We start from the raw sequence: 22,878 nt of genomic DNA, 5'->3' as shown, positions 1-22,878 counted from the left end.
TTACATCAGCTTTTCTGTGCAGTTTTCACTAACATTTATCTCAGGCAGTTGATAAAGAAGCTGTGCAGTGAATTCTGGGCTGAAATAACTGTGTTTTGTAACTAAAACTAGTTTGTACATTCTTCTTCTTGTTAGGGGCTATAATATGGCTCCAAAGCCTATGTATCACTGCGACCATTGCTGATCTATTGTAATCGCCACCTACTACAACTCTCGATCCAAACCTGCAACTTCAAACAGCTGCAGGATCCTTTTGATCTCGAGAGACTTTACCTCCTCCAGGCGCAATATGTGTCTGCCCAGGATTAAGTCACGAGTATGCATTAGGCAAGGGTACTCTGTGAGGATGTGCTAGGGCGTCTCCTCTGCCTCCATACAGAGTCTGCACCGCCCCTAGTTTGTACATTACATTTTTACTTACAAGATACAAACAATTCTAAAATAAATCTAAAATAGGCCCCTGCGGCAAGGTCCCAAAGATGCTTGTTACGTGACCCCGCTGAACTGCCCGACTGATGCAATGGATTAATTTTATTTTATTGACTTACAAGATTGAGGGAGATTTAATTATTTGCTTGTGTTACAGGAGACACTGTGTATGATATTTCAGTATGTTGTAATGTAATCCGTCCAATCCAAAGCACAGGTTGGGATTGGGACACTGGTTAGTTTATGAATGTTACTTTTATATTGATCGGTTTTTTGTAGTGAATTCCCATTTGTCCACATTCTCCACATTACAGAGATGGGCAGTGATATATTGTCACCTGTCATGGACGGGGACAGATGGGAATAGTTTCATTCCCATTTGTGACATTTCGCCGCTATACTTACTCAACCTCGTATCTGCAACACTCATTTGATGACAAAAACACCCGTATTCCGAATGAAAGAAAAGCGACATTTCCATCAAATGATTGTTGCAGATATGAGGTTGAGTAAGTATAGCGACGATTTGTAAGACAGCTTTTTCTGTTCAGATTAGGGTAAAAATACTTTAATCTAAACTGAAATAGATGTCATATCAGAACACTAGCCCATTTTTTTAACACATTCATTGCCACCCAGCCAAACAAGACATCCGCAGCAGGCCACAACAATTTCGTCATATAAAGTTGTAATACCACGATCCCGACTATCGGGTCGGGTCGTTCGGCCTGGGAATGAAATCATAAAATGTGTTAAATGTGTTAACTGAATGAGTGTTAAATCCTAACGATTATCAATTATTTATTTTTAGCTACCTGCTAAATTTTGACAGAATGACTTCACGCACGTGCTGCGTACCAAGGTGTAAAAGTCACAGAAAGCATATCCGGCTCCACGAAGTATCTACAAGAAGTCGCAAGAAGTGGATAATGGCGATCCTGTCAAACTGTCCTGACATTAATACTGAAGAATCGGAAAGGCTAAAATCTAGTAAACGGCAATTTGTCTGCCACAAGCATTTTGAAAAGAAGTATGTCAACAGAACAATGCGCCTTAGAAATGGCGGTTTCCCGACGCTATTTACGGAGAGAGAAATAGCGACAGGAGTGCCCAATGTGGACCCTAAAACTCGTAAGTTAACTCGTAAGAGCCCTTGATGAACAAACCATAAGTATAGGGGATCCTACATATATCCTTCTTCATGCCATTCTCTGCTGAGAAGGGCAGAGAAAAGTATATTTTGTTTCTCTGTCCCTCTTTTTAGCAACAAGATAGAAAGTATCCGGCGAAAGAGCAGATTTCCTTATTAGTACAATATTTAGATTTCATCACGCTCTTAAATTAGAGTGTGGCTCTTGTCGGTGGAGTATGCACCCATTTAGATTTACCCACTCATTTATCTCATCTTAAATAAAGAGCAACAAAATATAGCATATTAAGTACATGCATAACAATATTTTTTTATTGAATTTCAGTCATTCAGGAGACAACCCGAATTGCAACAATAGATCACATGTATTATACTATTCAAAAAATCCATATTGACCATACATATTCAAAGATAGATGAGGATGTAGACGCTTGGATGGATCATGTACCCTTTCCAACCAAATCAGGTTTGTATAAGTAACGCCCGTTGAAATTTTCAGTTATAGTTCGGGCACGAAAACTGTGGATTCCTTGGCTGAAGAAACAAGTGGTCACTGCGGCAAGACACTTGGTGCAAAATCTAAGTGGTGTGGTGGTGTATTCCCATTTGTCCCCGCGAGACTTAAACGAGACAGGCGGGCACAGACTGGAACGATTCATGCCCATTTGTTCGCACCGGGCACAGATCAGAATCATTGTACCAGATATTAAAAGAATAAAATTATGTACCCGTGTATAATTTGATGTTTTATTGGTGACCCTTTATTATCATCCTAATTTTATGAAGGCAATTTATTAAAAATTAATAATTGATGGAACCTAAACTGCCGGAGTCGGAGGAAGCCGGCAGAAGTGAAAACTCAATGACTAGTGCAAATTGCACTATGTATAATTGAGGTTAACGCCATCTAGCGTTAGCGTTAATTACTTGAAACCCCTAAGCACATCACTGTTAGTACTCGAGTTATATTAATACCAGTTAGAGCGAAACTCACTAGATTGCATGTAAATCTAAAGAAAAACTCAATGACATTACATGTAACAGTTTTTCATGTAGGTAATGTCATTGAGTTTTTCTTTATTGATTTAAATGCCATCTAAATCTTACGGTCACGTGATCGTCTTACGCTGTCTCGAGTTTAACATTTTTTTCCCCACAAAAAGTGCACAGCGCCGCTAAAAAGTTTTCACTTCAAAAATCATTTAATTGAATTTCATCTTATATCTAAAATAACTTCATTAATTTGTTACGTACTTTTTATACACTTTCCTAGAATTATGAATTGCACATATATGAATTTTACTATACCTATGTTTATTTATTGGGACATAAAAAGAAGACGAAACAATAAAACTAAACTACATGCATTATAAAACTTAGTGTTAAGTACCTAAATAGTTTCATTTATTCCCAAAGTTGAATTTTCTAGAGATCCAAGTAACAAATTTACAGTTGCCTTCTCTCTCTAACTTACGTGGTGGCACTTATTGGCTTTTGAGTCATATTCATATCTAATTCTATTTTCTATTGTCCACAGGTACGACCCACGCGCTGCATGAACCTAAGTTAAACAAGGGTGAGGTCCACTCTGACCATTCGTATTTTTTGCCAGTCGGTTTAGGTAAACCATGGCCTTAGATAGCTCAGAGTTGTCGTCTACTATATTATTTAAGCCAATTTTAAAATGTCCATCCATGTCACAAGAGAGATTTCACGGTTCCTCTCAGTCCTCTTCTGAACTGCAAACTCTTGCAACGCTTAAGATTCCACTTTTAGTTTAGTAGGACTATTAGCTACGCTCGTGTTTCAATTTTAGACTATAAGCAAAAAGACTGGCAAATAATTTGCTTCCTTATAACGTCTCATTATTTTTGACTCATCTGTTTCCGGTGGAACAGCAACTTCCTATTTGTTCCTATTGGGGATAAACGGGTACAAGTCTTGCCATTTATCCCGTGTGTTCATTGGTCGCGTACAAATTACAAAACACCGGTTGTCACATAAAGGCAGGAGTTCATTGGGGTAATTTCAGATGCGGGATAGTTTTAAAAATATCTAATATCAACTAAAGCAGATGCAAAGCACTTCATACTTTTCCAATACTTACGCTACTGCAAGTCTGCAATCTGCAACGCCTACCAGGACATCTCTCTTGCTTTTAGTACCAATTATAGATAGATATTTGCAATTTTCAAAATTACCTACTCTTCTTTAGAAGTTATCCCAAAGTATTATCATTGACTGCTATCTAATTCAGCTTCGTTTTTAGGAAACTTACCCACTTCTACTTCTAATGCCGATGCCGATGCCGCTGCTTCTATAGGTAAGACTTTTTTTTTTTAGTTTTTCCTACTAAACTAGTTGCCAGTCCTCTCACTCACCTGTCCCCAGTGGCACAGAATAAATAATAGTACTAGGTATAGTTTGTAGCTTTCTAGTAGAGCCCGAAGGCTTATCCTATTGTCTATTGTTCAGTAAAACCGCACGTGCTACTTACCTGCAAAAAAGGGTCCTAATTATTCTATTTGGCACCTGAGCGCGGGCTAGTCCAACGCTCAAAAAACCTGCGCTCTCCGATAACGCGCCTTTGTTACGCATCTCGATGACACATTTTAGACTGGTTCTGTAGCGTTCGACTCGCCGGCACTCAGTAACCGAAGTACCGATTTTTTATGCAGGTGGTTGTGGCACGTGGCACGAGCGGTTTTACTTAATAATACACAATAGGATTAGCCTTCGGGCTCTATTAGAAAGCTACAAACTATACAGAAGATTCACTCTCTAACATAACGCATCTATTACGACACATGACCGCTACTAGGTGGCGCAAGCGCGATCAAGCATCCGATCCGTTCCGTAGTGCGCGGCAACTACTATGCCTATGGCTAGACACCAACATTGATGTGGGCCGCATGTACTTGTAGCGAAATCGCGGAGTGAGCCACGCCTGCCAGTGGTAACAACTGACTGTCAGAAAAATAATTTCCAGTGTTAACCACAAACTCACTAACCTTTAGGCATGGAACGCCACATAATATATACAAACTACAAGTTTGGTTATCGTCGCCTAGTACCCATTAGTACAGTCGCTATCAGATATATCGGAGCGGCCAAGGTGCTCACAAATATCTGAGCACGCCTCTATTGTCAAGGCGTTAGAGTGCTTGTTCAGATATTTTGAACACCTTGGCCGCTCCGATATATCTGATGGCGACTGTACAAGTTTAGGCCAAGTAGTTCGATCTGTGTAAGTTTGTCCCCAAATATTTATTTACTCGCTTTTTCCCGCGACTTCGTCTGCGTGGAATTAGTGAGAGCTGCTAAAGTAATATAGCGCCTGGATAATGCTTACTTCAATTATTAGGCAATTCATTAACTCTTTCAATTCCACCTCCCTTTGCACTCTCTTCAGGGATGATTTCTGACATAAAAACTATCCTATGTCCTTCCCAGGACTCCAACTATCTCTATACCAAATTTCAACTAAATCTGTTCAGCGGTGTAAGCGTGAAGAGGTAACAGACAGACACACTTTCCCATTTATAATATTAGTATGGATTTTTAATTCAGTCACTACTGAATTTGTCAATGAGCGTTTTATTTGCCAACAGACGCGCAATCTTCATTGCAAGAGGACCTACCAGCATCTGAAGAGGATAACGACCAGACGGAAAGTGACTCGAGATTGCCAAAGGACAAAGTCATGATAGATTACATAATTGAGCACCCGGCCTCGCCTGGACGTGGTATGTCAATATATTTATTTTTCCAATAACTATTCAATAAAAAAACCCTAACCTAAGTAAACAATAGTAGATTGTACAACATGGGCATAAAGTGACCCATTTTTACCCGAGGCAATTTTTTGGTCTGAGCGAAGCAAAGACCAAAATAGTAGACGAGGGTAAAAATGGACATTTATGCCCTTGTTGTACACTCTGCTTTTCACTTCGATTGCGAGGAAAATAAATTATATTTTTCACGGCAATTTACACCACGAAATTGTCGTAAAGCGAAAGAACATAATACATAACCAAATCCCGCCAACTAACTTTTTAAAAAATTTTTTAATTTTCTACATGTGATCAGAGTTTCAGACGCTTGGTTTTCTGCCAAGTCAAACATTTCGGAGCATTTTTGAACGATAATCGACTCCTATTTTATGTGATTTACTAAATTTAATGACATAAAATACGGATTTCTAATAAATTGTAGCAAAAATAAAATAATATAACAAGTTTTGTCATCTACACAATTTTATTGCTTAGTAAAATTGTGCAATATGTTTTAACTGTTTGGCTGTTGAGACCGATTACCTTAGTCTTAAAAGAAAATTTTACTTTTATGCTCTAGAGCATAAAATGCGATTTTATGTCGTCTACGCACGACATAAAGGTGCACTTTTTGAGCATGAGAAGTGAAAAAACCATTTTACGCCAAAAATGCCTTACATCAGTTTGGAAAAGAGCTAATACTCTTCAAACTGCGGGATCAATTTCTTTAAAACATAAGCTAACAAAACTAGCTTTCACGTAAAAAAAACCGCATCTTAATCAGCCCATCCGTTGGAGAGCTACGAATATCTGCACTGCACGAATGTGTTCAGTATATTATTATACAAATACTTGGTTGTTATTTTTGATGATCAATACTTTTTTTGCAGATATCTTCGAGACGATTGAACCTGAAGATCCAAAGAAGGAAACAGTATTCTCTTGGGAGAAAACGGAATTGTTAGAAGCAGGTAAAGTAACACACTAAACGCCGCTTGCGCCATTAGCATTACACTAACCCGTGTGATTAATCGGTTAAACCTGGAGTTACCATGGTTACCAGTACAATTTGACACTGGGTTAACCGCTTACGGGTTGACACTGGGTTAACCGGGATGTGCAAGTGGGCCTAATAAATTTATAAAATTACTCCGCTTTCAAAGTTACCCCAATGCACCTTAGGGTTCATCCACATATTACCGCACAGCAACAGGGAGAGGGGGGTGGTCATGCCATGTGTGACAGTAGGTATTAAAGACCTATCTCTTTCCTATGAAAAAGTGTGACAAGGGCGGGGTCTAAACATCGACATTTTGTTTGATGTAACCCTTATAAGTCTACCATTATCTCAGACGATTGCTAAAGAAGCGGAGTGATTTTCTAGTAAAACAGTTTTACTTAGGTATCGGCCTAGCGGTAAGAGCGTGCGACTTTCAATCCGGAGGTCGCGGCCCGCGGGTTTAAACCCCGAAGGAAAACATCGTGAAGAAACCGGACTAATCCCAATAAGGTCTAACCCTCTGAGTTGGAAGGTCAGATGGCAGTCGCTTTCGTAAAAACTAGTGCCTACGCCAATTCTCGGGATTAGTTGCCAAGCGGACCCCAGGCTCCTATGAGCCGTAGCAAAATGCCGAGATGACGCGAGGAAGATGATGACTTATTCCGTATCTGACCATGACTTATGTTAAATTTCGTTCCAAATATTCTTTCATTTGCGTGAAATGAGAAGGTTTCCGGGATGAAAACAATCCTTTCCCCATATCCCCAATTCCCCATACGAAATTTTATCTAAATCGGTTCAGGAGTTCAAGTGTGAAGAGGTAACAGATAGAATAGGGATGTTGACCAATTTTATTAATTGTTTAATTTTATAGATGGCACGTAATTATTACAGAAATCATTCATTATTCATTAATTTTGAATAAAAATATCATGTTGAATTTGTTTAGTTTAAATTTCGCGCCTAAACGTTTCAAGCTGTCACGTGACCTTGTTTTTTTTTATATGGAGCATTGGCAACACGGCCAATAACGTAACGATGTGGTAAACAAACTGGTAGATCTGTGGTCAGTGCTGTCAAACTGTCAGTCATTCATACGTAGTAGAATTTTCAATTTCTACGATTAGTGGCATAATTAATGTAAGTTATAATAATGAACAACAAGTTTTATAAGTACTGTGCAGTGCCTATGTGTAAAAGCACTACAATCAAAACACCAGAGAAGTTATTCGTATTCCTAGGTACCAAAAATAAAAAAATAAGGGAACTATGGTTAACATTAGCAAGGAGAGATCCTGCATCTTTAAATAGTAGCTGTTATTTCTGTGAGGACCATTTCGATGTAAGTAGCAACTACAAAGTTAATATTTGTGAATAAAAGTTAGTCTTTAAGATTATGTTGACACTTCATTTACATACATCAGAAATATTTATTGTGTAAACTGTAAAGTTTATTGTGTAACATATTTAGGCAACTTAATTCCAATATCAATACAATTTTAGCTTCCAAATGACATGGAAAACTACTTGGAATATACAATGGGTTTTATATCTCAAATGCGGATGAGACCTGGTTGTATACCAACAAAATTTGACTGTCAACCCAACAGAGATAGTATCCCTTCTGGTTTTTGTCCACAAACCCCTGGAAAGAGGCGAAGATTAGATGCTTTGTTTGAAGAATGTAAAAAGGAAATAGATGAAAATATAGCAGAGATAGAGCAACCTCAAAACAGTGAGAATTTATGTATTGATGTTCCTAGTGGTCCATGTACAAGTTCAGGTATGTGATAAGTTGACTTTTTTAACCTTTTGAATGCCACAGACTCCAATAACATTGATATGTAGTGTTTCAAAGGTCTGTTTGATTTCAAACATAGACAGAGAGAATCATACTATCTTTGTCTTACACTAGTATTAGCACCCAAAAGAAAAGGATGAGTATAGTTTTTTTTGTTCCTATTTACTGACAAGATTTGGTTGACCCAGTATAGTTGGTCAAACCAATTTGTCAAGAACAAAAAAAAACTATACTCATCCTTTTCTAGTACTAGCACCCGAAAGAATTTTTTATAGTGTAAGACAAAGATAGTATGATTCTGTTGTCTATGTTTGAAATGAGACAATCCTTTGACAAACTATATATTGTTCATCAAACTCAACTGTTATAATATCAACATTATTATTGTTTACAAAGTTACTGTCAGCAACACAAAAATAACATTTAGGCTTTTGTCGGTCGCTAACTCCGAACTGTTAAGAATGAAATCCCGTGAAGGACCGAAAGCAACTAAATCTTTTTGCACACTCTTAATCGGTCTTTAGTTCAGTGGGATTGGAGAGCGCTTGACTGAGTGAAACGAAAAACGGACGGAACGAAACGGTTCACAATGTCGCTAGCACAAGTGCGAACGAGACAAAGAACGACGTGACACGCCAAAGCCCGAAAAGTATGAAGGAAAATCAAATATTTTTCTATAAGTATATCGTAAGCACCAAGGTCAAGGTCCGGTGCGGTAATCTGTAGACACTTTTAGCCAGGTTTGACAACTTGTATGTGTGGTGTTTCACACACCGTGACGTAATGCGCTTCAATTGGCCTGATGACAAATTTTGAAATTTCTTTTAATATTATCGGTAAGTCGGTAGGTACACTTGTATTAGTTCCGAAAAATACAATATTTCAGCTATAGGTACTTACTCATAAGTTTTAACATAAATAATTGCACTTTTTTACACCTACTTTAAATCTCGCGCGAAAACGTTCGTCAGTATCATGGCGTCCGTTTGTGACGTCACTCCTTAGCACCATTGCAGACTGATGTAGGAAAGAAATATGAAAAATAACCAACCGATTTATCGTGATTGATGTATCGATTATACGCCCTACGAAATATAATAAAGTCTTCGTCACACAGGCGCGTTTTCCGGGCGCGGCGTGAGCGGGGCGCGCCGCTTTTACATACAAAACGCTCACGCCCCGCCCGGAAAACGCGCCTGTGTGCCGAAGCCTTAACGTTGATTGTAAAATAAAAAAATGTGCATAAAGGAACGATAGTTATTTGTACAACAAGTGATCAAAGTTTGATATTTCTTCGAGTGCTTATTTTGAGTCCCGTGCAAGCGAAAGATTCTATAATAGATTCACGAGCGTAGCGAGTGAATCTAATTTAGAATCTTGAGCGTAGTAAGGGACTCAAAAGCGCACGAGATGTAAATAACTTTGATCTCGTGTAGTACACAACATTTTTCACCTCAGCACAGTGAGAACATACCTATTAGACAACTTGAAAAATGTAATCCTTGTTCATCACTTAATACCTGCACTCATGTTTTCTTAAGATATACAAACAATTAAGTTTAATTACCGCAATGGAACACAAAAACAAAACGTAATAATAAATTCCATTAAAATAATATAGAAATAACAAACATTAACTGACACTTCAAACTTTTTTTTGTAAAAAAAATCTTTGTAAGATACGGTCCGAATTGCGGATACGTACTATTTGTCAACTATGGTAGAAATTCTTAAAAGTAAAATAATTAATTTTGCGTGATGATCTGTGTATTTTTTGAGTTCGTTATTTTAATTGTACAATAAAATACCTAAAATATAGTATTTTATCAGTTTTTATCAAATCTTAAACTTTATTTTTATTTATTAATTATTAAGAATTCATACTCGTACGTGGTTTGGAACGATGCGGTCTGAAGTTTTTCGGGGGTCTATTATAAACCGTGAATATACTGTTGAATGTCGTTTTAACTTTTTTTTGTCTGTTTCTTTTTGCTAACAGTGTGAAAGGGACGGAGATAATAGAACCCAAGTATTTCGAAGTTTTATTAGACCCCGCATGTTGAAATGACATTTGACTATAAAGGTCACTTGAATGTCATTTTGTCTCACTCAGTGAGCAAAATCGCATTTTGCTCACTGTTTTTAAGAATCAAAGTACCCTTGTTCGAGCTGCTGAGGTGAAAAATTCTTTTGAAGAAGTGAAGCATGACTTCTGAATTATATTTTACGTTGATTATTCTAATAATTTTACTTTTGATTTATCGCCAAGTTTTGAGTCGAGTCGATTCGATTCGAAAGGTTTGTTTATTGAATGAGATGACGTATAACTCAAAATCTTTGAACTCATAAGCCATTTTTGAGGTTATGTCTGTTTTGGCCTTAGCTAGCTTTTCAATGGACTGGTACATGTTTGTTCTTTTCAGTTGTCAAATGTAATGGAGAATTACATGCAGTATCATATAATGGGGTCGGTGCCAAAAGTGAACCTGAAACCAGGATGTATTCCCACGAAAGGGTCTAGCAGGCTAAGCGAACAAGAAGCGCCCCCAACGACGGATTTTGTCGATATTTCTGGTAGTGTACTGTTAGGTCCTAAGGACCCTCCATGCTTAACATCAGACCTCGATTCTCTTTTGTTTGCGAGTTATTCAGGATAACGTAAAATAATTAGGGTATCATTGAAAGTCTCATATTTTATAAACGATTCAAGTTACATGAACCAAACAAAATTATATTTGATAACAATAAAAAAAGTACAAAATGCATATTTTTTACCAGCATCCTGTCCTTAAACTTCATTGCAAAAAATAAAAATATTGTTTTCCTTCCAATTTTTTTTTTCTTTTCGCGGAGGTACACCTCCAAAAAAATATGCATGAGTAGCCCATGAACCTATAATATTACGGACAGAGTTTCGCTTACAACAAAACTGTGATTCCAACATCCACCAGTTTCATAGTATTTACGCGTGACACACACACATTGACAACCCACATCCACCAGTTTGCCGTCAGACGAATCGAAACGTCATTGAAGTAAACATGTCGAAGAAAAATATAAAATATGCCGGCATGCGTAGTTAAATCCTGCGAGAATTGTACCGATCGAAAGAAAAAAAGTCACGGAATAACTTGTCATACTTAAGTTTATCAATTAGTACGTAAAACCACTATAATTTGTTGTTTATAAATTATCAAACTGAAAAACAGGAGTGTGACCAGTAACATGAATAGGGTAATTTCCCGAAAGTAGGGTAATTGATACCCTTCTTATTAAATCATTATGTATTAAGAGATCATTTAGGTAAATGGTTAAATTATTGATTGTGCATTTCAAACTAGGTCGGTATGGTAATTTCCCGATACTAAGGAGATTAGACGCTTACATGCATGTTTGATAATTAACGTTTGTTTGTTATGTATTATAATTTTTTTGTTGAAAACCAGATATGTTTCAAGTTAAATGTATAAATTAAAAAACATGACGAACTGATTTCATTACGATGCTAAATATCATTAGGTATTGAAAATAATGTTTGCACAAAGTAATTGTGCAATATTGCGCATTTTCAAGACCTATAAAATCAGATACGTACACACCGTTTTTTATTGTCTAACGTAAAACTGTCCTAATTTTTTTATTTGAAAACAAGGACGATATTAAAAATAATTGTTTCACCATTTTTATTTTTTTATTTTTTTTATTTTATTTATAAGGCACACTTTACAGACGACATTCAATACATGAATACAATAAAAGTGGTAGGCTTTGTATAGAAATGCCACCCAAAATAAGTGAGCACAGCAAGAACAATAAATAATAACGAGCAAAAACTATCCTAAAATTATAAAATTATAAAAAAAACACTACTACTTAACTACTACTGTTATTCTTTTTGAGAAATAAAAATATCTTTAAACCGACTTAATTATTAAATTACATAAATGATCTTAACATGTTAAATTGCTTACTATTGTTGTTGTGTAGTATGGTGGCCAAGAACCTCAACGACTTGCCTCTTGAAAACCGCTAGCCGTGAGTTGAAAATGTCGATGTCTCTATGTTGTGATGCTAAATCATTGTACTGACGACACATTCTAACAATTGGGTTATAAAAAGAAATATTATTTTTGTAGACTTGAAGGGCGAAAGTCTTAGGAGCACGGGATCTGAATCGAGGGGTATTGAAAGTAACCAGGGATAGTAAGCTAGGTGAGTCAATATTATGATGAAGAAGTTTGTGTAGGAATAAGAAGTCATGTAAGAGACGACGAGATTTAAGGGAGGATATGCAAAGTGTATGTAGTCTCTGTTCATAACTATGACGTATGAGACCATTAGGGGAGAATTTGTGTTACATGGTAACACTCGTCTACACGCACACATTCAAACCGTCCGCCATTGCAGTGTCACAGTTTGTCTTAGGTGACAGTCCGTCCGTAATATTCTAGGTCCATGGAGTAGCCACTAATTCCCACTACATACACATATAAAAATATTTGCACAAATGTTCGTGCTTCATGTCAAAAAAACGATTCTCCAATAAGTAGTCACTGGCATTATATGTACAGATAGAAGTACCAGTGCAGTTTGAAGATTAGTGTGTGGGTATACAAATTTTTATTACATTGTATCCGTTTGCAAGTTATTATTAATTAAGGCTAAAGTAAGTTCTTTTACATTTCAGCTAAATAATTACAAACTGGCACTGTTGACTTTAAAGCTACCTAGACACATACAAGCGGACCTTTTCTTCGAAACCTTGGAAGAGGTCGAAGTGTATTTACCAGATGAATGCATGTTCTTACATTGTGTATGCAAAACCTGTAAAAGATCCTTTGCCTCTGTAAATAGTCAATTCCAGCTTTTAGCTGATTTATACTGCCGTTTATGCACAGGTCCACTGTTTGATATAATAAATAATTAGAAAAGAGTACTGTTACCTTATTTTTTAAAGAGAGTCCCATTTATGGCAAAAGTGACCCTATTATGATCGTTGATGCACTCCAAATAGGTTTATTAGAAGAGTTTGTATACCTACACACTAATCTTCAAACTGCACTGGTACTTCTATCTGTACATATAATGCCAGTGACTACTTATTGGAGAATCGTTTTTTTGACATGAAGCACGAACATTTGTGCAAATATTTTTATATGTGTATGTAGTGGGAATTAGTGGCTACTCATGCATATTTTTTTTGGATGTGTACCTCCGCGAAAAGTAAAAAAAAAATTGGAAGGAAAAAAATATTTTTATTTTTTGCAATGAAGTTTAAGGACAGGATGCTGGTAAAAAGTATGCATTTTGTAGTTTTTTTTATTGTTATCAAATATAATTTTGTTTAGTTCATGTAACTTGAATCGTTTATAAAATATGAGACTTTCAATGATACCCTAATTATTTTACGTTATCCTGAATAACTCGCAAACAAAAGAGAATCGAGGTCTGATGTTAAGCATGGAGGGTCCTTAGGACCTAACAGTACACTACCAGAAATATCGACAAAATTCGTCGTTGGGGGCACTTCTTGTTCGCTTAGCCTGCTAGACCCTTTGCATGTCAACCGGACAGAGAACAAGATACTACAGGGCTTGAAGTATGTGACGAATGTGAGGATTCACATACTAGAGGATAAGAGGATACATCTATATATGTTTCTTTGTAACCATTATTTCCATGATTCTTTGTTACTGTCATCAGGCCAATTGACGTTTGCAGCCACGTGATACTGGGCATTATTTTAAATGCTATTGATTATTTTTAATTAGTTTATTATTAGGCATGTTTTCACTTACAAAATATTACTTTCAGCATTCTAATATTCCCTACTATGGTAAAAGCATATTATTTTATGTTTTTATATATTCACGTCATGATTCATGTCAACATCCCTATTCCTGTTGCATTTATATACCTTCAAGAAAAGAGCATACTCCCATCTTAAAGGCCGCACTTGCAACCCTCTGGTCTTGGCGATTCGGCGGCCTCCTGTATCATTAAAAAAATCAGGCGGACTTCGCCAAAATATGTGGCGTTCCATGCTTCAAGGGTCCTTATCCTTATGCTCCATGTGCCTAAGGACCTTTCTCTGATGGAATTCCACATATTGCTTTGCTAAACCGCGAAATAATTTCAGATGACCCTGAAGACGACTCAGTGCTGGTGCCCGAAACGAAGGTACCCGAAGACCTCCCGACGCTGTCCTTGTTCTGCGAAGACCCTGATGAACCACCTGTCGAAATAGCGCCAAGTAAACCAGAAGCAGGTCAGTGATGGAGCTGAATGGGGTTGGCATCTGTCAAAGGTTTGCATAGATGGCGCCAGCATGGGTTTTGCCCATTGTGTATTCCTATTCCTGCAATTGGCTACTTTCCTACTAGTCAAATCAACTTCTTTTTTAGAACTGTCAAAACGATTTGCTAGTATGGAATTGATATGAAAACGTGTGTAGTGACGTCACAGTCAACTCACCTACTTTTTATACTTCCTTCCGATTTATTAAATAGAAATTGTGTTTAAAAATAACTGCTATCTATGTTTTTCTAATAATTATCTGGTGCTTTATTTCGTGCACGGTGTGAAATAATTTATTTTAAGTAGAGGAAAGTACCCAATTCTCTTGTCAATTCAATAGGGATGATGACACATGTTGAATTTTATAACAAAATCTAGTAAAATAGATAGCAAACGAGCAATTTATCACAATAATGTGGATATTAAAATAAAATATTGAAAAATTACAAAATTACAGGACCTGAAAGTTTCGAAATTTAAGTTTTTTTTAACTTCCATAAACGATAAAAGTAAGGGTACCATCCGATTCCTTACATTTCATCCAAAAAAATATTGTATAGCAACTATATAGATAAACGCAATATTTCACCGACAAAAACGCAATTTTCTTGTTTTGTCCATACGGGCGATGCGGTCCAGATGGGCGATGACGTCACGGCCTCTGTCCGTTTTGTATAGGGCGTTTCGCGAGTGAAGTGCGACTGTCGGACTTTGACTACAATTTCTGACTTTTGTGTTACTTTAATGCAGTGGGTCCCATATAGACATTTGATCCTAAAAACAAACGCGATCGATTGATTCCATAAAAAAAAATTAGTCATGTAGCCTATTATGTTGTCTGTTTTGATCTGTTGAGCCGAGGACAGATTGAAGTGAATCTTCATCCCCGTTTGTCTCCAGCGGAATTGGACTGATTTATTTCCAATTCATCCCACCAAGGAGCGGAGACAGAGGGGAATACACAGAACTAATCTATTCATCTATTGATATATTATCGTTATTACATCATATTACCGGAACAATGACGGGAATGAGACTTATTGCATTATTCCTGACCTGAATGATTTGTCTAATTGACTAATGTATTTGTAAGAAAGGGATAAAACGTACCTAAATGAACTAATAGAGGCATGTTAAGATATATCAATGGTTTAAACGTCGATTTGCGAATTTTTTGAATGATTTACAAATTTTTTTGAGATGTTAGAGTTCTTATTTGTGTTTTTCTTTGTTGCACCAGAGGTTCCCAAGGATGTCGTTTACCGGTGTGTGGATTGTGCAGTGGTCGTTGATGGGTGAGTAACTCGGTATAAAGGCCTGTGCACACCGGCTGCGTGTGCGTGTCGTGCACGTGCGCGTGCAGCGTTGTAGTATACAGATCCTTATGAGAGACAGCACACCGCTTGCGTGACGTGTGCGTGTGCGGCTCCAACATTTTAGCGCACTTGCACGTGCACGTCACGCACACGCAAGCCGGTGTGCACAGGCCTTAAATGCTGATCTACGTAGATGGGAATGATTAATATAAATGCACCTATTCCCTTCTGTGTTGCGGTGACAAAATTTTCTCATTTTACCGATTACTTGGAGACTTGCGAAAAATATTTTGTTCGTTTGAAATTATGATTTCTAGATAGTCCGATCAAGTCAAAAGAAATCAAAGGAACTTCTCAAATTCAACAGGCATACTTACAGTGATTACACTACTAGTAGTGGCATTTTCTTTAGCGCTGACAGGACGCCGACGCTCAAAAGACGATAGTGCTGTGGAGTGGCTTTTATGACAACTATTTAAATGTATAGTTCTGTATTTGTTATGTGCAGGTTCACGTTCTGGTGCGTGCAGTGTTTATGCGGCGTACTGTGCGGCGCGTGTGCATCGATGTCACCACACAACATACATTACGTGCTGCGCGCGCCAATGGGCGCCACACTCGTAAGTATCATTCATCATGTTTACCCATTGTCCCCGCCTGACGTGACATGAGGTGGGGACATTTAGGAATGATCCATATAAATGCACCTATTCCCATTTGCAGGGCCGTCTATGCTGGGCACATAAGAATTTGGGGCCCTTTTGTAAAGTAAGGAAAGCTAATTAAACTAACATTTTTCTACTTTTTTTTTCTCTAGCCTATTTTGGTTTTTTCCACTCGACCCTGTCATCGGCATTTTCCCACCATTTGGGGTAGAATGCGTCCAAGTCGTCCCGCCATCGTCTTTTCGGTCTGCCTGAACTCCGGCCTGCACCGTCTATTGTGTTCCGTGGGTCCCACTCAGTAACCATTTTGGCCCACCTTTCTGGGTGCATGCGGCAGACATGTCCAGCCCAGTCCCACTTAACTCTTAAATGCATAGTGATGCATTTATACACACAACATAAACATCAAATGTTATGCATTATTAAACAAATTCTATTTGTTCTTGTATATTATTTCAATAGTAAAACTAATAAATTTTCCGAATTATTACATAAATTTACGCAGTATTTTAATTTATAAAAGTTACATTTGTTTATAGACGAAATGTCGGAAAACTTGGAAAAACCTGGAAGTTGATGATTTTTAGTATGTGATTTTGGGCAGATTTTTCGGGGTTTGTAATTATTTTATATTTACAAATTTTATCATAGGAACATCACAAATAGTGTACCTTTCTGTTGGCAGTTAAGATTTTTCCTATACCCCTTACTAATAGCTATATATTTCCAAAAATATGATTTAGACTATGCAACTTTTAACACTGATTTCCCAGTGAAAATAGATGATATATTTTTTTTTACTATTTTTCCTAGAAACGGCAAACAATTATGTGATATATATATTAATTTCGGGCAAAACGAAAAAATCATGTATTTAAGGGTTAAGCTTAGCGGTCTTGACGCCTACATCTACAACTCTAGTTCTGGAGCGTAGTTCCGTGTTTCTGATCCGATCAGTTCTGCGAACACCTAATATACTACGCTCCATCGCACGCTGGCAAACCTTGAGTTTCGATTTTAGAGCCTCAGTTAATGACCAAGTTTGTGCACTGTAGGTTAGAATGGGCAGGATGCACATGTCAAGGAGTTTGCGTTTAAGACACAAGGGAAGGTCGCCCTTCATTAGCGCTTTCATGGACCAGATGATGGATGATTTTTCTACTATGATCTTCTATTTATTATGGGTAATCAAATATACTGTTACTGTCTGTCCTTGGGGGCCCCCTAAGGATGGGGGCTCTGGGCACGGGCCCCGTGTGCCCTTATGGTATAGACGGTACCGCCCATTTGTGCCCGGCGGTGACAAATGGGAATACACCATCTCCCGGACTTACCTTATATAATTTTTTTTTCAACAGAGTCAAACGCAGCCCGTGTTGTTAGTGATACGAGAACAGTTGCAGAAAGAAAACTTACTAACTCTCTATGGAACCGATGTTGATGGGTATGTTTTTCTACATAGGTTTTCACAATGTGTGTATGTTAGTCTGTAAGGTCCTTCCATGGGCCTTTGTTGTCTGCCAGATAAATGATTTTTGACTTTGACTAGTTTTTTGAGTCTGAAACTACGCTATCTTTTACTGATGTGTAGCGCTATACAGCCAGTCTTACATTCTACCAGCGGGGTCAGCCCAGTTCCATTTTTATCGACTATCACCATGCCCGTCACTTTCGCACTTACATACTTGTTAGAACGTGACAGGCATGGTGATAAACGATAAAAATGCGACCGTGCTACTAGGGCAGATATAGCAAGATTTATTATATTTCATTGAACTATTATTACTACGTATAGAACCGGCACAGATAACGAGTATTTTGCGCCATGAGTTGTTGCCGGCCGACAACAAAATATGGAAGCGGAGCGTGAATCTCGCGACGTAAACGCGTAAGCGCCATGAATTTCACGGCTCTTACGACGTTTTGGTCGCGTGGTTCCCCCCGCTCCCCTCTCCTACAGGTTGCGATTGCGACCATTTCATTGTTTGGTATGGCTTCTTTGTATGTGACGTCCCACGGGTGAAGGTACCTTATGGCGGTTGACGCCTACGCTATTATTAACGCCGGTCCAATACTATTGCGGTGCTATTGCGACGTAAGCGCCAGCCGCCATCAGGTACCTTTTGTATGTATGTATGTATGTATGTCACTTTATTGCACATAAACAGGTTTACATAAAACGGACAAAAACAAAACAAAAATAAGAATGTTATGTACAAAGGCGAACTTATCCCTAAAAGGGATCTCTTCCAGCTAACCTTTGAGAAAATGCGAAAGGATCAAACACTAACAGGTGAAAGACAATTTAATATGGACAAATAGCAATATGAGAATTTTGGATACCTTTTCCCATGGAACGTCACATATAAGAATAAGAATAAGAATATTTATTTAACAGAAAGCCTTATTAACAATTAACAATGTCCTGTGGCCCCACACTAGGCTATGCCTGTCACGTGGTAGCCGAATTCGTTATTCGTAAGCTAAAGGTTTAGTAAGATCTAATCTAATAGGTAAAGAAATTGTAAATATGTAGTATTAATAACTCTGTTTTATTTGCAGTGTGAAAGTAGAAGTAAAACTGGAGCCGGATGAGCCTCCGCCAGCGCCCACGCCGCTGCCCGACCAGGAAGACCCGCTCGCCTTAGAGCCCCGTTCCGAGGATCAATCCGAGGATCAATCCGAGGATCAATCCGAGGTCGGGGAGTCCCAATGCGAGTCCATGGAGCCCCAATCCGAGGCTGTGCAGTTTAATATGGATCTAGAACACGACGTCGAGTCCCATTCTGAGGCCGTGCACGTCGAAGGCGTAGATACACAATCCGAGGACGTGCAGTTTTATGAAACCATAAGTCCACGAACCGACGCCACAGCCGAAAAGGTAAGTGCGATGATCACCGGCAACACATTACATAATAAGGTGCCTGTCATATGGCCACGTCTCAAAATTTTAGATTTTTGAAATCATACTTAAATTCGAAATAGAATCGTCCAATCAATCGCTACGCGAGAAGAAAATCTCACTTCCTGGCCAAGGCAAGACGTAAAACTTTAGACAAACCACGGGCGGTAATTCGTAAAGCCCCAGATCGCATATTTATGGCATTTACGAATTCACCTGCCTAGGTATGTAATGTACTATTTCAAGTTAAATAGAGACTACAAGAGCAGTTAAATTTTACTAACTTTAGTACATTATTCAAAAAAGATTTAGTCTATTTTTTTTTATTTAATTTACAGCGTGTCTACAAGGAAACAGTCGATCATCATCATCCTTCCAAGCGTCCTCGGCTCATGGAAATCCGACCGGGCGACAAATTATACCCCACAACCAGCCCAAAAGTTAGCGATGCCCAAAAACAAACCATGAAAAGAATTCCACCGACCTTAGTATCACTAACTGTCCTTCCTCCGAATACCACACTTAGCGATCTCATAAAGTCGAAAACTCTTTCAAAATCCTCCCCTGCCAAGCTTGTAGTGCCACAAAATGTGCATAAAGGACCTAATATCCTCAGAAGACCAAAAACAAATAAAGAACTCGGAAAATCAACTCCCCTAAAGCTAGATAACGTTCAAAACATTGCCAAAGGTTCACCTCTTATAAGGACCCAACAAATCAATCCCAAAAGGTCACCACACCTAGTACCACAAAAATTTGGCCTTTCTGAAGTGAAAGTTACTTCAGGACCCCAAAGTTACGAAACTCTGATCATAACTTCAGATGATGATGTCGAGTTTTTGGATGAAGAAGTACTGGATAGTGAAAACGTAGTAGATAGTAGATTACATAAAGATAATCAGGAAGAAAATAGAATAGGTGAAGAATTAGTTGGAGATATAGAAAGCGAATTGGGGAACGACGATTTGGAAGATAGAATAGATAGATTACATAAAGAAAATCGCGATGACAGTGAAATAGATGATGATTCTAGTAAAGACAAAGAAAGTGAAATAGACGACGATTTAGATGAAGATTATAGAATAGATGAACTAGACCGAATAGACGATTCCATGGATGAGACAGACTGTTCTGAGAAAGGTGTTGGCAGGAGAACAAGACACGCAACAAATACGACTGCGGGTAGTCAAAGAAAAATGGTTCGAACGCTGACACCAGAAGGTAAGTCTAAACACAGTATAATAAAGAGTACTAGCATACAGTATGGACGCTCCCTGCCTCCCGTTGAAAGTGCCGCCCACCCGCTGAGACCCGCTCTCGGTTACCTCACAGTTACCCTATAACACAGACAATCCAACCTCTAGACATAGCATAGTCGCGCTACCCCCTCTGCCACACATACGGTAGCGTTACTCCATCTTCGAGTCAATCCCGTGCCGTGATTGGTCTGTGTATTTGAACGGACCAATCACGGCACGGGATTCGCTCACCTCGTCCCCCCGCACCCCCGTATTTTTGGCAGCAAAGGTTTCATGAAATAATTGGCCTAAGCTCAGTCTAGAGGTTGGATTGTCAGTGCCCTACAATGTCTTACTCACACAAGCATGGTAAGCGTTCACCTACACGAGCTTAGGCTGTGTGCGTATTAGGAACGCGTGTTTCATACATTAAATGATCGCCAGTGTCCGAGGTGTGGTCTAAGTCTTGTTTTATTGAGACCAAAGGTTGACCACACTGCATCCGATTTTGCGGGATGTCGCTATAATACACGCATAGCGTTGTCTCGCTCAAACATCGGAGTGACGTGCGAATCGGATGCAGTGTGCCATGCGCCTCAAACGGACGGGCCGATTTTTATGCGGTTGTTTCACGTGAAATCGGCCATGTGACGTTATCTATGAAAAGGGACCTTATTGTCGATGGCGGTTACGCCATTATTAACGATGCTCCGATATAAATACAATGCCGCGCGACGCTGTGCGGCGTAAGCGCCATTGACAATAAGGTCCCTTTTCATAGATAATGCCCCATATAATCCCCCATTTGTATAGCTCCACAAAGTGCCCGTAGCCCAATGATTTGCAGCTTATAACAAACCTAACAATATTTCGAAGCATGCTTGAGAAAAATACTTCACACACATTGACCCACTTGTTCCTATCTTTATCGCACGCGCACAATATTATTTCCAATGATGCGGCGGTCAATTCCACGGTGCGAGCGGGTTAGCAATATACTTACGCGCGTGCGATAGAGATAGGAAGTGGCGGGTCGATGTACGACATTCTCTGTGCTTAACGTCCTTACTTTATAGGGTACTAGCGACCCGCCCCGGCTTCGCACGGGTTAACAAGTTATACATAAACCTTCCTCTTGAATCACTCTAGGTCTGGCTAATGAAAGTTGAGCCTGAGATTTATTTAAAACTTTATATGGCAACTTTTTTTCCTATCAAATAAGCCGTCATTTAATTTCATAGTAATTTTATTGCCAGGTGCGGTTTTTATTGAAATTCCCGCGTTATCTCAGGCTCAACTCTCATTAGCCAGACTTTTATTTATTTAAAAAAACCGCATCAAAATCCGTTGCGTAGTTTTAAAGATCTAAGCATACAGACAGACAGATAGACAGCGGGAAGCGACTTTGTTTTATATTATGTAGTGATATTGGGTACCTTACACACGTTTAATGAAGTATATTTGTTCCAGCCGTGGTCGAGTTGCAGCGCCTTACCTCATTAGATATAAGAAACTGGACGGATCGCAGTAAATCGCGAAGAAAAGACTGAAATAAACGTTAAGACATTTAAAAAAATTGTTTTGTTTTATACCCTTTAGGTCTGGCCCTGGCCACATAATAAATAATAGTACTAGGTACAGAAGATTCACTCTCTAACAAAACGCGTCTATTACGACAGATATGACTGCTAGGTGGCGCATGCGCGAGCAGGCGTCTGTTCTGTAGCGGTGCGCAGCAACTACTATGGCTAGACACCAAAATTGGTGTAGGCCGCATGTACTTGTAGCGACGCGACGAAACTGCGGAGTGAGCCACGCCTGGCCTGGCGCCCACAATCGGGTTATTCCCACTAGTTACCACCAAGTTGTTATCAGTGGTAACTACTGGGATTTTTTTTCCCACCTTTTACCACTGGTAACTACTGGGAAAAATTATTCCCAGTAGTTACCACCAAAATTTTGTTAGTTAAAAAAAAAAAAAAAAAAAGTATAGTATAAATATATACTGATTTTGAATTACCTAATAAAATCACTTGAAAAATAATCTAAATGGATTATTAAATTTATCTTACATATTTTATAGTTTTTGTACTAGTACCGGTTAAACTGATTCAATATTCTTGGTCACGTTTAAGGCAGTTTACTAAAACACTAATCGACTTATAATTGTTTATTAAATCACTCTATATTTATACTATACTATTTTATACTGTTTTTATTAGTATTTAACTCTAACAAAATTTTGGTGGTAACTACTGGGAATAAAAATTCCCAGTAGTTACCAGTGGTAAAAGATGGGAAAAAAAT

At 38.4% G+C, this 22,878-nt stretch overlaps 1 protein-coding gene across 1 annotated transcript; it reads left to right on the top strand.

Annotated features, from left to right (window-relative positions):
* Positions 1–1,324: 1,324 nt before the first annotated feature.
* Positions 1,325–22,141, top strand: LOC134658496 (uncharacterized). The gene is made up of 12 exons (XM_063514182.1): positions 1,325–1,560; positions 1,905–2,045; positions 3,849–3,902; positions 5,191–5,325; positions 6,243–6,323; positions 14,293–14,421; positions 15,691–15,745; positions 16,275–16,386; positions 17,790–17,875; positions 18,994–19,312; positions 19,672–20,554; positions 22,042–22,141. The coding sequence occupies exons 1-12, from the start codon at positions 1,359–1,361 to the stop codon at positions 22,119–22,121; spliced, it is 2,277 nt and encodes a 758-aa protein (XP_063370252.1). The 5' UTR covers positions 1,325–1,358; the 3' UTR covers positions 22,122–22,141.
* Positions 22,142–22,878: the final 737 nt, after the last annotated feature.

This window comes from Cydia amplana, chromosome 22 (assembly GCF_948474715.1).
Source record: "Cydia amplana chromosome 22, ilCydAmpl1.1, whole genome shotgun sequence".
NCBI classification, from domain to species: domain Eukaryota; kingdom Metazoa; phylum Arthropoda; class Insecta; order Lepidoptera; family Tortricidae; genus Cydia; species Cydia amplana.
This window is presented reverse-complemented; position numbering and strand designations above follow the sequence as displayed.